General features: G+C 42.4%; 1 protein-coding gene across 1 annotated transcript in view; it reads right to left on the bottom strand.

Annotated features, from left to right (window-relative positions):
* The window catches only part of SPIDR (scaffold protein involved in DNA repair), a gene marked incomplete at its 5' end in the record, with an annotated part of 326,096 nt that overhangs the window by 103,977 nt on the left and 204,220 nt on the right, over window positions 1-17,899 (bottom strand). The window contains 2 exons of the mRNA XM_065397658.1: window positions 1,035-1,309; window positions 3,533-3,743. Of these exons, the coding sequence (XP_065253730.1) occupies window positions 1,035-1,309; window positions 3,533-3,743 (486 nt within the window). The remainder of the gene's footprint in view (window positions 1-1,034; window positions 1,310-3,532; window positions 3,744-17,899) is intronic.

A 17,899-nucleotide genomic window follows, 5' to 3' on the forward strand; every position in this document is an offset into this window, starting at 1 on the left:
CTCAATGTGACTTGAAAGTTCTAAGATATGAAACCCCCCCAAAAGTGGGATTTAATAAAAATCATGGTGGTCATAATCACAGACACTCTCATTTTATTTCATTCTTTTCCAATTCTGCTTTGCACTTTTAGGGTCAAAACAATGAGAACAAAAAGTTGCAGCAGTAGCCAGTATTGTTGGCATCAAGAGGGAACTGCATCTGGCATGTCTTCTGCACTGGAAAAGTGAGATCCCATTGTGACTCTCCTACACTGCAGACACTAACATTCCATTTGCAAGAGGCAAAGGAAGAAACAGAAGAAGAGGCTGAAAATGCTGGTCTAAGCCTTTAGATGTTTCAGGCCTTGTGTACACTGGAGATTTTTGCACGGATCCTGATGTAACTGTGCAGTACAATAATTTTTCACACTGGTGCACTAAGGGTGAAATGCTGGTCCCACTGAAGTCAATGGAAGTTTTGCTACTGACTTCAGTGGGGCCAGACTTCACCAGAGGGTTGTACTCGTGCAGCTACATCAGTGTAAAATCCCCATTTTAGACAAGCCCTCAGTTTCTCCACTTCTAAAATAAAGCTAATTTTTCTTTCCTGTTTCATAAGGGTGTTATAAGAGGATCAATTAATTATTTGTCAAGTGCTTTAAAGATTGAAATAGTTAGGTAATTGTTAGGTAACAGAATTAGTAGCTGTACAGTGCAACTCATGTAATAATATAAGACAGGAACATAATCATCACCTATTTTAAATCATCCAGTCACTCATTTTTCAACTTTCTGCCAATAGTTCTTGGTGCAGCATAGGAATCTTAGGCAAGAAGTCAGATCATCCCCTCCCTCAGGTAACATCAGTGGTGCTCTGCACCTGTGCCTATTAGGGAGGTGTAATATTATTACAACTAGAACACTAGGCCTTGCTTAATATATTTAGCCAGTGTTAGCTGAGGGCATCAGAATGCCAGACCCAACTTCCCCTCCCTGTTTTGTTTCCCTAATATTATCACCCCACCAGACCAGTTTGCAAGTGTTTTATTACTCACCTAACATTTGGCAGATCCGAATTTAAGATTGGCATTGCATAACGAATTGGGTTATTTCCTTGAAGCTGACATCTGAAACGCTCTCTTGAAGGTAGATAATATGCCCTTTGGACAACCACTTGTACCTGCACTTCCTTCCACCCCGCTGCTCCCTGGCTTTCCACCACTTCTAGGAGAGAGTCATTCGGGGCACTGAGTGCAAAGGGATGTAGTTTGGATTCAGGGTTGCTGTTAGTCTGTACAGTCTTTGGCGTAATCGTATTGGTACAAGCAACCTGGTAAAGACAAAGCCATAAACTAAATTACTTTATGGACTATGAAACCATGTAGTGACACAAAGTAAAATTCAACAAGATTCATTATAGAAAAGCATCACAAGATTATTTTCAAAGTATTTAGTATATATAAACTATAATTTACACACATGGCTAGCTTTCATCTAAGATTTTAAATAAATGCACAAGAAACCCTACAGTTCAGCACACAGTGGTCTCCTGTGTATAACTGTTGCCTTGGATTAAACAAATTCAGTTCATGTGAGACAAGGGTGACAGTAGGGGGAAGAAAGAATTGGCATTAGTATTTATCACCGTTTTATGTTTTACTTAATTCTTGGTAGTTCTAATTATTACTTCCTTTTAAATTGTAGCATTAGCCTTCAAAATTGACTCTACAACTTCTAAATTGAGGGAAAATACAAGGGTGCATAGTTTTATGAAGCAATAATTCAGCTCTCAAATTGATGAACTACAATGTCAAAGGAACCAGATTACTGATGAGGAAAACAGGAACCCTAATCTATTTCCCTATCTATTTCCATTCTTTCACTACACCTGAAAAAAGTAAGTTTATTTTGGAATAAAAGCCATGTTGTCTGCTGCTTCATCCCATATCAGTAACCACATTCATCCCATTTTAAACACCTGCATTTTCTTATAGCAAAATTGTTGTTTCCCTCAATCTCCCCTCTGCCATCCTTATTCTAAACCCCATTTTCAGTACTCTTTTAGAAAAACACTACATAAAATTAATCCCTACTAGCTGTCACTCGCTAGCATGAATGGATTTGTCCTGATACCATTCAAATAAATGCCAAACTCCCTTTGACGTCAGTAGGACCAGGATGGTCTTCAAGAACATAGTGCAATTCAAAGGGCACTTGTTACCAGAAATGGCTCACAGCCACTTAGGCTATGTCTACACTGGCAACTGAACGACAAAACTTTTGTCTTTCAGAGGTGTTAAAAAAGCACCGCTCATTGGGGGTGGAAGTATTTTGTCGACAGGAGAGCTGACAAACAGCAGCTACACGGTGTGCCTTTTAGTGACACGGCTGTGGTGACACAGCCCTGTCACTAAAAGCTGCATAGTGTAGACTTAGCTGAGTCCTTGCTGATTCTGAATTTTTGCACTGATGTAGCTAAATCTAAGTACTTGCAACCAATACAAACTCCACTGTAGATGCACTGCATCAGTGTATAAAGATATTTGCAGCTCTGCAGAGAAGCTACGCTGATACAAAAATACCCCACGTAAACAAGGTTGAAACAATGAGCTTTTTAGTTGACATTTCAAAGAAAGTGTTTTTGGTTTTTTAGAAGTTTGTTTGTGGGGTTTGGTTTTGCAAAACCAAAACCAAGGATGGTTTGGATACAGGCCCCATTTTTTCTGAACCCTCCAAAGTGTAGGAGTGTGAGTAAATTATTCTGGTTTTGGCACATCTATAGTGGAAATTGGTTAAAAATGTGAAGTTAGGTTAGGGTTTGATTTGATATATCTAACCTTTTCATTCCCAGGCCTAAAAAGAGGGATCCGATATTATGGGAATGGTGAAAGCTTTGCAAGCGAGTCATCTGAAACTCTGGCCAAGATTTTCAAAAGTGACAAGTTATTTTCAGTGCCTTCATTTTTGGGCGTCCAACAAAATACCTTAAAGGGGTCTGATTTTCAGAAAGTGCTAGACATTCACTCTCTATCAACCAGGCCTCTTTAAAGTGTCTTAAGTTGGGCATCCAAAGTTGAGGTACCCACAACCACTAGTCATTTTAAAATCTTGACCTTATTTCTATTAAAGGCAATCGTTCGTGTTTTAAAGAAAGGACACAAGAGGAAGGGGAAGAAGGCTCAAAGATGGGAGTATAGAAAGGAAACATCCAAGTTTATTAAGAAAATAGTAATTATTTAAAATGAGACTGAGTACTGAGCTACAAAGAATAAGAGTGAATCAACGAAAACCGAAGCTGTTATTATTGTATTATTCAGCACAGTAGTGAGCCACAACAAAATAATCTCACAGCAGTTCAGCATTTGGCTGGCCAAAAGTCTCTACTTGTAAAATATTATTAAAACAAACAGCACATCATATTATTCAGTTTTGGCTAAATAGGAGGGCAAGAGAGCACATCAGTATTTCAGTGTTTCTGTTTTTGTTATGATTTCCAAGCATCTGGTCACCAAATTATTAAAAAGTGCTAAACTTCAAACAAAATGAACCTTACCTGATTAATTGCAGATTCCTGGGGCAGACTGTCTCTGAGGTCATTTAATCTGAATATTTGTGCCAAAGATATAATATTCCTTCTAATATGCAACTTCTCTGGACAACGCGTCCTATCTTTCACTTCTGCATGATCTTTGAGAAGAACCTTCTGACTAAAATATGTATTCATGATAACAGGGACATTTTCATTATGGAGAAGGAGCTTTTGCCTGGAAAAAAGGAGTAAGAATCAAATATTAAATTATTTTTAAAAAATTGTGTCACCATTAACCCTATTTTAAAAACTTCTTCCATGTGTCTTTCTTCCTCTGTTTGTGTGTGTGTCTGTCTCTCTTGTGCTTTTACTGAGATATACTGCATAGTATCTTGACTCAAATTTATTTTCTTCCTGCTTGATGTTATTGCTCTTGTAAACCTTCCTTCCCAACCCTACCCCTGATCACTAGTATTTTGGCTCCTCTTGCTATAGTAGATCTCCGAACAGTTTCACATATAACAATTTTTCTGCTAGTAGACTGAGGTAACAGCTGGAAAAAATCTAGAACCTCAGAGTAATTCAATACCAAACATGTTCTGATGTTGATATTTGCTCTGACATGCACATATCATAGTCTTATGTTTGGAGACGGGTATATTTGTACTCAAAGAATGCAAGTCTATTGAAGCCAGTTAACAAAAACAACCACTAATCTAATTTTCTAGTGCTTGTCAAAAAAAAAAAAAAATGAAATCAATTTAGTGCATTTATTGAAAGCTATGTTTTCCCCCCAATTAGATTAGTATCACTTGGGAGTAAAACAAGGCCTCCTTCTTGGCAGCAAAGATGCAGCTGACCCGGGTTCAGAAGCAACGTCAGGACTCTAGTTCCCCAGGCTACTGCTGAACCGTTGTGTTTTGTTTGCTTCATGTCCTTGTCTTCACATCTGGGATTAAGTACTACAGCATTATGGCAAAAATAAAACAAGATGAATAATTCCTCCAAAATATTTGTTTCATATTATCATAGATACTGTTTCATTCCACCTCCCCAGACTTCTTAATTTGTTCTTTCTATTAATTACCCAGGGTGAGAAACTCTACAGCTCACTCAAACAGCGGCCATGATAAATTAGACAGTGATGGGATCATCATTCTACATTCACTCTTTGATATAACAGGGCACGCTTTCTTTTTAAGCAATGCCAGCAGCTTGGGTACATGGAATCTACAGGGTGCATATCGATGAGTTTGACTCGATTTCCTTTGCAGATGGAATGGGAAAATATGGCAATTCAGCTTGTCTCCAGTAGGGTCACTTGCATTCAGTATTAAGAAAACAATTCAGAAATAAATAGAAATCTACACTGGCATGCAATAAAACATAAAAATTATAATATAATAAAATAGTGCACTATCAAATAAAATAGTAACTATTATTATTAATAAGGTTTCTACTTATGCATCTTCCTCTTTATGACTAGGGGTGGAAAGTTAAAATTTATCAGGGAAATAGTCCTCAGATAGAACAAAGGGGGAAAGAGCAGTCTTGCGGTTAAGGTCTAGAATTCAGGAAATCTAGATTCAATTCCCAGCTCTGCATGACCCTCAGTAAGTCATGCAAGTACTCTGTGAAAAGGGGATAGTACCTAATTGACAGGAGTGTTGTGAAGATAAATCCACAAATGTTTAGAAAGAGCACAGATACTTTGGGTGGGAAGGCATACATAAATAAGATAAATGTGCTTTCGAGTGTTCCAAAATTGGTTTTGATTTGCCCAGGTTGAGTGTCTTTGGTACTACTACTTAATGCATACACATTGCAAATGATCTGCTTTTTCAGCGCTTTTTAAATGAGCAGTTGGAGAGAAGATAGTCTGTGGTGTGCGTGTTCACTGAATTAGAGATGTCTTTATAAAATATTCCAAGATGTGTGCAGTAGGAACTTGCCTCATTCAGATGTCCTAGCTTTAATAATCCAAAAATGCTTAAAAGCTGATATGCCAAGCACATGAAGGTTTTAATAATTCGAAGTACAAGCTCAATGAGGCAGAATTTTCAGGAACTCTTGTCTCATGGAGTAAGGTGCACACTGAATAAGGTGGACACTGAATAAGGTGGGGGGTGATGAGAAGCCTTTACCAAATTCATTATGCATCTCACATGGGACAGGGCTTTGCCTCATTCACTGTTCAATTGTACAAAAATGACTTTCATGGATGCATCTGGTACAACCTATGTAATTTGTTTTAATTAGGATGAACAGATAGCTACCTGGCTGTAGGAAAACACGGATACTGTGACAAATACATGATCACATAATTAAAGACTAGTTCATAAAGCACTCACAGAAATGGGTGAAGTTACGGTATCACATTCAACTCTCTCTTTGGCATACTTAGGGTACGTCTATACTTACCTCCGGGTCCGGCGGTAAGCAATCGATCTTCTGGGATTGATTTATCACGTCTTGTCTAGACGCGATAAATCGATCCCGGAAGTGCTCGCCGTCGACACCAGTACTCCTGCTCCGCGAGAGGAGTACGCGGAGTCGACGGGGGAGCCTGCCTGCCTGCCGCGTCTGGACCCGCGGTAAGTTCGAACTAAGGTACTTCGACTTCAGCGATAACGTAGCTGAAGTTGCGTATCTTAGTTCGAAGTGGGAGGTTAGTGTGGACCAGGCCTTAGTTGCACAATTTTACAGAGGCTTCTTAAATGGAGTTGCTTTACACACACACACACACACACGTACGTGTATACTTTTAAAAAACATGCCTTATTTTGTCAGTCACTTTTACTTCTCCTGAGTTATTTACATTGCTCTGCTGATTTATGAACAGAATACAATACTTATGGTTCAAAGGGCACAATCATTAAAATGTGCTTTAACTTTTTGAAATTAGCTCCACTTTGGGTTAATATTTCTTATGCCTGGTAAATCTGAAGAAAAATAATAGATTATCGATTACATTTCTAAACCACTGTGCAAACATTAATATATCTTTGCAACAAGATGTCTGCGAACTGAAACACATTATTACTCCCATTTATAGATTCATAGATTCATAGATTCTAGGACTGGAAGGGACCTCGAGAGGTCATCGAGTCCAGTCCCCTGCCCGCATGGCAGGACCAAATACTGTCTAGACCATCCCTGATAGACATTTATCTAACCTACTCTTAAATATCTCCAGAGATGGAGATTCCACAACCTCCCTAGGCAATTTATTCCAGTGTTTAACCACCCTGACAGTTAGGAACTTTTTCCTAATGTCCAACCTAGACCGCCCTTGCTGCAGTTTAAGCCCACAGCTGAAACACCAAGAGGTGAGATGATTTGCAGAAATCCCACAAAGGAAAAAAATCTACTCTAGGATAAAAAGGTGTGTCTTTAAAATGGAATAGTTAACATGCGATGGATTTTAAAACATGACAGCTGTCGTTTTTTTAAAAACACACCTTTTGTCTTACTAGTATAGACAAGCCCATAAAGAGGCTGAGCCAGAAAAAAAATTAGAACTCAATAATCCCAAACTCATAGCCTCTTGCTTAGTTCTCAAACCTACTTTGTCCCACTTGAAAGTCCAGTTAGCTATCTTTTTTACTTTTGTTTTGTTTTTTAGTATCCAATTATGGTTATTGTGGAAAGAAAAAAAATTGCCATACTGAACATACTCATAAAGGCATTAAACTTGCCATGTGCAGGACAAACACAAAATATTGCACATGTACAAGAAGGCCAAGTTACATTAGTGTAAGATTTCTTGACTTTTGTACATGTAAAAACTCAACCATACAATTCTTGACATAGCAGTAACATTTACTTTATTCAATAATTTCCCTATTTTGTTTTACTCCGAGGGCGTTCTGCACCAAACAATTAACAAATCTGTGCACAATATTTTAAAATTTTGCAAGTTTTATTTGTCAATAAATAAATGCAGAGGCTCCAGCACAGCAGTGGGGAGCATAAGCCACTGGCTGCACAAAGGTGGGAGATCACCCTGCAGCCTCCCCAGCCTGGGGGGACAGACTCAGTGAGAAGGCTGCACCCGACCCTGACACAGCACAAGGCCTGGGCCTGTCCCAGAATACCCTGGGGGCCCTGCCCCTCTGCACCAGGTGCACCAGGTGTGGGGCAGACAGGCTCAAACAGGCAGGATCCAAGAGTGGAGGGGCTCAGTGCGAGGGGAACCAGATGTGGGGTGAGAGGATTCCGTGTGGGACAATCTGGGTGCAGACAGCTCAGTGGGGGGGGGTCTAGGTGTGGGGGGATCTGGACGCACAGAGGCTCGTTGGGGGGTTTCCAGGTGCAGGGGCAATGGGACACTGCAGAGACTTCCAGGTGAAGGTGGTTGGGACTCAGTGGAGAGGTCTGAGTGTGGGGCTCTCAACAGGGGGGCCTAGGTGCTGGTGGAATGGGGCTTGGTGGGATAGGGGTCTGGATGCAGCTAGCTGGGGGTCAGTGGCATAGGGGGTCTGGATGTGGGGGCTCAGGGTGGTGCAGGGGGTAGAGCTTGTCAGGGTGTGGGTTTGAGTGCAGGGAGCTCAGTGGGGGGGGGGTCTGGGTACAGACCTCGGGGTCCGGAGGCAGGGGATCTGGGTGCAGGGGGCCCCTGATGCAGGGGTTGAGATTCAGTGAGTTTGGGTTTGGGTATGGAGGGCTGGAGGGGTCCTGGGTGTAAGCGGTGAGGCTTGGCAGGGGGTGTGTCTGGGTATGGAAGGTCCGGATGCACTGGGGTTGGGTGGATGGGGGAGCAGCTCCCCGTACAGTGACCCCTCCCCCCGCAGCTGAGGAGCGATACGGGCAGGCAGCAGGGGGAGGTTTCTGGTGTTGGGTTTGACACAGGCCCAGCCACTCCTTGCAGAGAAAGAGGAAGTCCCGTCCTCTCCTGCCTCCAGCCCAGCCGGGCCTAGCAGCTGATCCCAGCTCACGGTAGGAGCCACTGGCTGGGGTGTCCCCAGCCCTTCAGTGATTTACCTCTCCGCTGGCTGCTCCGGCTGTCTGAAATGATGTACCTGTGCAGCTAGGGAGCGGTGTGTGACTGCTCTTGCAGCTTCCCTTTGCTTCCTTGTCAGAAAGTCATTTTTCTGTGGGGAAGCAAAGAAATCTGCGGCGGACATGAAATCTGCACATGCGCCGTGGCGCATAATTCCCCCAGGAGTATTTGTTTATAACTAGTAAAATAATGTAGCACCCTTTGCAAAAAGACTGATTTTTTTTAAAGGTATATATTTTAAATCCTCTTTCATCTTAAAATTAGTTATAAATAGGATGCATTTAAAAAAAATCTGAATGTGAGCACTCAGAAGTGCCAATTTGACAACACTAGAGACTGAATTCCTCTATTTATCAACAGAAAGTTACAGCACAGAAAGCAACTGCAAGCTTCATCACAATGCCCTGCTACCATGCCTGAACTCTGACCTAGAAGGACATCTAGGTGAGTCTCTACAGACATTCAGTCCTTAAACTCTTGACTGAGATAGCTAACAAGGGTGACAATCAATGAGATTATGATGGTAACTCATTTTAGGTACTCACGGCCACCAAATAGTTGTCTTCTGGTTATAACTTTTGGTATTACTGATCTGGTCTCTGTTCAAATTAGTGACTTACATATGAATGACTATTTTCCACCACAAATTTGATGAGCTATCTAGCTCCCAGATTTTATACACACAGGCAGTTATTGCACCATGCATCCTAATATATACAGTTTCAAATATATTGTATATTACATATATTTGAAAATGAACATGCTAATGATGCATAGTAATCTTATCCCTACTTCAGTTTAATAAGACAACTGTGATCTGATCAGATTTATAGATCTATGGGGATAAAAATGCATTACTTATTTACTTTCTGAAAGAAAAAAAATCCACAATTTGTCAAGAACCTCAAAACAATTCATTCCATAGCTATACTTGAGCACACCCTAGAAGAGGATTTTAGAATCTACTTTCCTGACGCTGCTGTGTTCAGAACACAAGTAAACAGGAAACATTTTAAACCCAGGTATTTGTTACGTCACCAATGTCAGAAGAACACTTGCTTGATCTAGCCATCTCATTCTCTAAAAACACTGACGTGGGTAGCAAACCATCTCAGGAAGGCTGAGGTTTACGGTTTTGTTTTTATTTTCCTACAGCACAGAAATCTGATGAGCTTTAAATTAAGGTTGATAGGCTTCACTGACACATATTACTTGAATGGTGTTGTTTTGCTACATCTATGCCTTCCATCCTCTGATTACTTTCATTACCACTAACAGTTCATTCATCTTTCAGAAAAGCATTAGATGAGTGATGTCATAAATTAAGGGTATGTCTGCATTTCCATAAGAAAATCTATTTTCAGGTATAAAAGTAGTTCATTCCCTACCTATAAAACATTTACTTACTGAATATATACATCTTAATGGATTTTTTTTTTATATGCATACCTGCATGGAGGCCTGGTGGTTACTCCCACACTCTATACTGAACCAGCAGTCGTATTTCATTTGCGGTTGGGTGCACAGCTAGGCACCTCCCTCTAGAAGAGACAAGCATGTTCCCAGAGGAACTGATGTGAAATTTTTCTTGACCAATTAAAAATTGAAGTTTTTGTGACCCAAGATGGGCGTGGGCCCACTTCTGTTTTCAGGTATCAGGACATACCTAGAATAAAATCTCTTTTCATGAAGAGATGCTGCAACCGGAATTATTAAACTCAAGTAAATTCTCAAAGCTGGCAAGTTGGATCAATATCTCTGGGCTTTACATCCCCACTGTATAACGCTGAGAGCCCTCCCTTAGTAACAGAAGCAATCAGTGAAAAACACCCCTCATCTCCTTTTGACAGGAAGGTGCTCTGAGGTGATATAGGCAAACTAAACTATTTGCTTTAAAACCTTTTAAAAATCTGAAGAATTTTGCTTCGTGTGTGAACGGGGCTTGGAATCCCTCTGCTTCAGCTAATAGGGAGGCTGAACAATCCAACTTTAAGCGCAGTGGGCACCTAAGAATCCAGACCTAAAAGCCTGCCTCGATAATATTTACCATGAGGTTTTGGGGATATGTCTGCATTTCCTAGTAGGCTCTGGAGCAGCTCCATTCCTTTCTTTCTGACAGAGCCCATCAGATACTCCTGAGTGGTCTCTGTACTGAGGGCTCTTCTCATGAGGCTCTCCTAGAGTGCTATCCTCTGCAGTCCCAATTTTTACACATGCTTACTCATGCTGAGATGTACCTTACTCCACATGAAGGTCTACTGAGTCTTCATTCTGAGTAAGGATGGCAGAATCAGACCCTCAGATAGCAACTCAACAAACTTTCCTCCCAAACTTAACAAAAAAAAAGTGAGATTATTTTTAAGAAGAAAGAAATCTTAAAAATTATTTTTCCAACAGTCTTAACAGATGTATTGTAATATGAAGCATTTCCTAGACTACGACAGACTCTCTTCCAATTTTCTTCTCTCTCTTTTTAAATTAGGAAAAATCAATGCTTTAACAGTGCTTTCGTTAGGTTTAAACTGTTATTTTCATATTGTGAGAAAAAATACTGCCCCAAACAATCACTTATATAAAAACTGAATGTATAGAAAAGAGAGCTCATGTACCCTAAGAAAAATGTCTGTAGTGAACATAATGCTTCTCTTTACTCAGCAAAGAGTATTTAAAACTTGTGCTGTCAGTATTCTACTTACCCACTGAGTGCCTGTAAAATTTAAATTAATGTAGATCAGCTTGAGCAAAAAACATTCTAAGGTACTTTGTAATGATCTGGAGCAGGGGCTTTGAACTTTCATAGTATGGATCACTATTAGAGTGAGTGTATCTTGCAGATCACCTTTTTCCTCATTTGTAGTCCCACAGACCACCTGTGGTAACATCCCTCTGAGAACTGCAGTAACTGCTTACATGGACAATATTAATTGTGTCATTTTTATCTGTTCCATCAGCAACTCCAGCCCCCAAGAGTATCTCCTGTTTCCTCTTCCCTGTATGTAGGAGTGGCTGCTACTAAAGATAGATGCAGGAGACCTGCCAGCTCTTTGCAGACCACCAGCAAATGCTCTATTGCTTTGAAAATCACTTATAGGATGGCCCTGAAGGACAGAACAAGCAAGTGGCTAAAATTTCAACACAGACCAGGGATTTGAATCCTTCTCTCAAATATTGAGAAGGCTCACATTGTGGCATGTCTTGTATAACCCACTTCTGTGCTTGCATTGTATGTCGCCTCACACTCAGTCAGAGACAGGTTTAGAATCTATGGCCGCACTTAACTAACAAAACACAAACATCCCCAGAGTCATACTGACATTAAACCATGATGCTTCATTGGTTCATGAACTTAAGATGACATTTTGTCAGATTTGTTTTATAAAATACATTTTCATCACACGTTGTGCAAGGGCCTAAAGAATTTTGGACAAGTGCATTGTATTGATTGAAAGAATAAGTTAATCAATATGTTTTAGTAAATCGAAGTTGAAGTTATTAAACAAACAAACAAGATAGATGTTAATTTCAAGTCCATTCAAAACTTTTTGAAGGGGGAAGAAAATTCAGTACAGCATTTGTCAAATAGAATTGTATTTGTTTACACAAGGTAAAAGTCTGACAGGCACTTATGTGGGAACCCAGGAGCAAGAGGGGAAGTGCAAGTAGCCTTCTCCCTTACATGCCTCATAAAAAGGTCCATCTCTATACCTAGTGAGGCACAGTCACTGCTGCTTGTATGTGGCCCCAGGGATACCCTTTGCTTCTTATACTGGGCTGTGTGCAGTTTGCACAGTGTAGCTCATGGTAATTTACATCAAGCCTGAACAATGTCTGGGCACATCTATAGAAACTGAAAACAAACAACTGACCCAAAAACAGATTAATCCCTACCAGTACCCCACCAATGATAGTAAATTCCCTCCCAATTCCTAGCCCAAATCAACTAGCCAGTTGGAACAGATTCATTCATCTTGCACTATTAGGGTTGCCAACTTTCTTATTACAGAAAACCAAATATCCTTGCCCCACCCCTGCCCCTTCCCTGAGGCCAGGCCCCCGCTAAACCCATCCCCCCACTTCATCGCTCACTCTCTCCCACCCTCGCTCATTTTCACCGGGGAGGAGAGTGGGGGAGGTCTCTGGCTGGAGATGCGGGCTCTGGGGTGGGGTGGGACCAGGGATATGGGGCTTGGGGTGCAGGAGGGGATTCTGGCCTGGGGGATGGGACTGAGGGATTCGGAGTGTGAGAGGGAGCGCCGGGCTGGGGGTTGGGGTGTGGGAGTGAGTACGAGCTCTGGGTGCAGTCTCCAGGGTGGGGCCGGAAATGAGGGCTTCAGGAAGCAGGAGGGGGCTCCAGGCTGGGGCAGAGGATTAGGGTGCAGGGGGGTATAAGGGCTATGGGGTGAGGTTGGGGATGAGGGGTTTGGGGCGTAGGAGCAGGCTCCGGGCTGGGACTGAGGGGTTCACAGTGCAGGACGGGGCTCAGAACTAGGGCCGGGGGTTGGAATATGGGAGGGGGTTCCGAGTTGGGGCAGGGGGTTGGGGTGCAGGAGGGGGTGAGGGCTCCAGCTAGGGGTGCAGACTCTGGTGTGTGGCTGAGGATGATGGGTTTGGGGTGCAGGAGGGGTTTCCGAGCTGGGGCCGAAGGGTTCGGAGTGTGGGAAGGGGCTCAGGGCTTGGGCAGGGGGTTAGGGTGCGGACTCCGGGCGGCGCTGACCTCAGGCGGCTCCCAGAAGTGGCCAGCATGTCCCTACAGTTCCTAGGCACAGGGGCAGCCAGGGGACTCCATACTTGCAGCTCCCACTGGCTGCAATTCCCGCCCAATGGGAGCTGCAGAGCCGGTGCTCGGGGTGGTGCATGCACTGCAGGCAGGTGCAGTGTGCAGAGCCCCCCGGCTGCCCCTGTGCCTAGAAACCAGAGGGACATGCCTGCCAGGCCTGCACCAAACGGACTTTTAATGGCCCGGTCAGTGGTGCTAACCAGAATCAACAGGGTCTCTTTTCGACCGGACACCTGGCCAGGGCCGGCTCTAGGATTTTTGCCGCCCAAAGCAAAAACAATTTTGGCCGCCCCCCCCCCCCCTGTTTTTTAATTACCCCACCCCCGGCCCCGCCTCAACTCCACCCCTTCCCCAAATCCCCAGCCCTGCCTCCTCCCCCCGGCTCTCAAGCCTAGGAGGGAGTGAGGGAGGGGGAGAAGCGGCGCCCGCGCCGCGGCCACTCGGAGTCTCCCCCTCCCTCCCAGGCTCTCAAGTCTGGGAGGGAAGGAGGGAGGGGGAGCAGCGGCCGCTCGGGATCTCCCCCTCCCTCCCAGGTTTGAGAGCCTGGGAGGGAGGGGGAGACTCCGAGTGGCCGAGGCGTGGGCGCCGCTTCTCCCCCTCCCTCCCAGGCTCTCAAGCCTGGGACGGAGGGGGAGCAGTGGTGCGCAAAACAGCCGCTCGGGATCTCCCCCTCCCTCCCAGGTTTGAGAGCCTGGGAGGGAGGGGGAGTCCCCGAGCGGCCGTGGCGCGCGAATCAGCTGTTTCGCGCGCCGTGGCACCAGCAGCGGAGGTGAGCTAGGGCGGCCGGGGCACATTTTTAGGGGCGGCATTCTGGCGCCGGCCATGCCGCCCCTAAAAATGTGCCGCCCCAAGCACCAGCTTGTTTTGCTGGTGCCTAGAGCCGGCCCTGCACCTGGCAACCCTATGTACTATTCAAAGTTGCCATATTTCCTAACAAAAGGCTCAGTACTACCAATATGTACATGAGTAACTTTATTCATGTGAGTAATGTCATTACACTCATGTCAGCCTCCTATTTGGACTTCTCACTCAAGTAAAGTACTTTGCCATATAAGTGTTTGCAAGATCATTTCCAAAAATCATTGGGGAAAACGATTTTCAAACATCTGAGACAGGAATACAAGCAACTATAAAAATATCTTGCTATTACTCTTTTTAACACTAAAATTATCCAACTCTCACAAAGTGAGACATTACTCAGGAGCACAACTCTTATGCTACCTCTACATTTTCCACCACTTGTGCTGTAAAGGCTTTTATTTTTTATTTTTTTATTTTTTTAAAGGAATAAAATACCAATTTAGACTAATGCCCAAAATCATTTACACTCAATTTGCAATTCTGTATATAACCAGCCTCCAAAGAAATCAAACTGAAGTATTTCTGGTTAGTTGGCTCAGCACAGTATATGCAGATCAAAGGCTCTCTCTGATAATATTCCACCCTTTTCACATCATCTGTACCAATTTACTATAGGTGCTGAACTTGCATTGGATGTATTGATGTGTGTGTGTTCCTATGTACACTATTTGCAGAACATTATGTGTTTTATGTAAAATATACAATGGCAGTTATATTTCCTGACAAAACAATCTTTTTTCAAAATCTTGATTGCATCCAAAATAAACAAAGAAACCACAGCTATTATTAACTGGTGGATTGTTTTAACAACGTCGCCATTTGTTCCTCCTCAACCCCAAATGAAGAGTGTAAATAGCAAATGAAATTAGTAAAAGGGTACAAGGAATATATCTTCTTTGGGGAATACAGAAACTTCTTTGGGGAAAAGAAATAACCTTGCCCTTCTAAACAAGATCATTTATGAACTCGAGAAAACATTCCAGACAGAAGTTGCTCTACACAAAGATGGCAAATTTATTTATTTTTATCATTTTACTAATTTCATAGTAAATATGTAGCACAAATCACAGGCTTGCCAAAGCACTGCCCTTTGAAATGTGACACTTTCCATGCAACTAAATTTTCAAACATTTTAAAGGGTGCTAATATGATGAGCCTATGGTGAGCATTACATACTACTACATCAGACATCCAGGCCTAGTTGCCAGGCTTCATTCCTTGCAGTAGACAGCACACTGTGTTGGTCTTCGGTGAACCTTCTGGTTCACTTAAGAATGCCATGGATGGATTCCAAAGTGAATCTCATCCAACTCAGAGAAGATTGTCACAATTCAAGGCCTTGGTGGCAGGTGTAAATGGGATGAGAAAGTAGGTCTTAAGGCAACTAGAGACCACTGACTGACCTTCAAAGAGTGCCATTTAATAGTTTAGGGATAAAATCTGAATGACCCTAAAACTTGTATAATGTGGCAAAGGAAGTTCCTCAAAATTATAGCGATCCATTTATTACAATAAAACTCAGCCTTTCAGCACCAACAAATAAAAAATATAAAAAACTCCACCACAACAACAGTTTCCTAAGATCTGCACAAAAACAATCTCTTGTTCTACTGTGCTATCACTTCTGAGGCAATTAACTAAGAATAATCTACTCAGGTCCTGTGTTGACATGATTTATGCACCTAGTGCACAAGTCAGTGAGGATAGGTCCATTACTGGCGATTAGCCTGGATGGGCAGGGATGCAAAACAATGCTCTGAAGTGTCCCTAAGCCTCTGTTTGCCAGATGCTGAGAATGGGTGACAGGGGATGGATCACTTGATTACCTGTTCTGTTCATTCCCTCTGAAGCACCTGGCATTGGCCACTGTTGGAAGACAGGAGACTGGCCGAGATGGACCATTGCTCTGAGCTAGTATGGCTGTTATGTTCTTATTTCAAGTGGAATACAATAAAGTCATGTTAGCTTTAAATTGTATTAAAAACACTGTGGAAGAAAATGCCCAAAACGAAAAGGACAACATTAGAAAGTGAAAAAGAGCAACTATGAAGATGTTACAAACAATTGGGAGGGAGGGGTCATAAATATCACCAAACTTTAATAATCAGTATGTTATTATGAGAGAATTCCAGTCTCTGTGTTTATACTACACATCGATCTCTGACAAATTATCCATTAGATCATTATCCAGAAGACTTAAACTACATGATGTCAGTGCTAAAGTGCACGTAGGGTATGGGGTGGGCTGGGGAAAGATGATTAAAGCCACCCAGCAGTTCAGAGAAATTCAGTAATAGTTTTGAGCAATAAAACAGACACAAGGAGAGAGACTTCAGAAGTAATGTTCCGTTGAGATGAATGGAGACAGTGGATCTCTCTTCTGAACAAGTGATGCCCTATCCTTCACAGCTCTGGAGAGAGACCTATAGTAGCAGAATCAACCTGGTTCCACTGCCCAGGAGAATGGGCTACCCAAATCTTGCCCTCTGAAAGGATACATGCCAAGAGCCCAGCTATGCAGTGGCTTCCTGTACACTGTTGTACAGTGAGGAGTGGCAACAGAACAAGGAACTATATGGACCTACCAGTCACTCCTATTGTGATGGAAACACAAGCAGAATGTCACCTATGAAGCTGCAATGACAACCATGCAGCAGTTTCACTATCGCAAAAGTAACATGAGGGGCTTCCCCTCAGCCCCACTGGAGCTATCCAGTGTATAGACTGGCTGCTTGGGGCTGTGTTTTAGAGCCAAGATCTGGGGCATACAGAGTTCGCCTCCCTATTGTTCCAAGATGTCTGTCTGGAGATTCAGAAAGATAACACTTTTTAAGTTGATTCCAGTGTGGATGATTATCTTCACAACTATAAGGGAGAGATTTTTCTTTTAAATAAAAGTTAACATTTTGCAGAGACTGATGAGTAAGCCCTTCCCACCGTGACAACCCAAATATAATACCCAGAAACATAGGCCAACATAAACAGGCTGTCATGTGTCCTTATTTCTTAGACAATGAAAGCTGTTCTTCTCAACTACAGCACTAAGCCAGTTTTCTTACATCTATGAAAAATCTTGGGAACACTTTAGGTGCATCTAAACTCACAAGTAGATGCAGTGTTAACAAGACTTTACTTGGAAAGTCTCAAGAAGGCTTTCTGCAAAGGCATTGAAAATGCTTTTGTTTCTTCCATACTTGTAGATAAACCTTTTTTCCTGTAGTTATTGGAGTATTCTTGGCAAAACATATGTCCCATGCATTAAAGTAAAGAAGGACATACATCTATAGAATGTCATACTTATGTCAGGTGTATGTATCTCTCCACAATACAAACAAACAATAAATAATATTTAACTAACAATTAAGATCATTAAAATGTTCAAATATCTGTTTAAGGCTCCAGAGTTTTGTTATTATGTTTACATGGAGGTATCAAAATTGCAAGTACTACCACCACTAATCTCAGCATTTTCAGTGCAATATATAAAACCACTACTTGCAACACCAACAAACCCAATAAACAACCACAGAACATGATTTTAAAAAGGAAAATCTATTTAAACTTACCTGAAAAATCTCCTCTCTTTGAGTAATAAGGTCCATAGATCTATTATGTTTGGTTTTCAAGCACACTTGCCACTCGATGGCACAACCAGACATGCTCATCATCAGCTTGAGAAGAATGCCCCTCTCTCTAAAGGGCCCACCAGTGGAGACAACTTTCACTACTACTACTACTACTACTAAGTAGC

Source organism: Emys orbicularis, chromosome 2, assembly GCF_028017835.1.
Source record: "Emys orbicularis isolate rEmyOrb1 chromosome 2, rEmyOrb1.hap1, whole genome shotgun sequence".
In the NCBI taxonomy this organism is placed as follows: Eukaryota; Metazoa; Chordata; order Testudines; family Emydidae; genus Emys; species Emys orbicularis.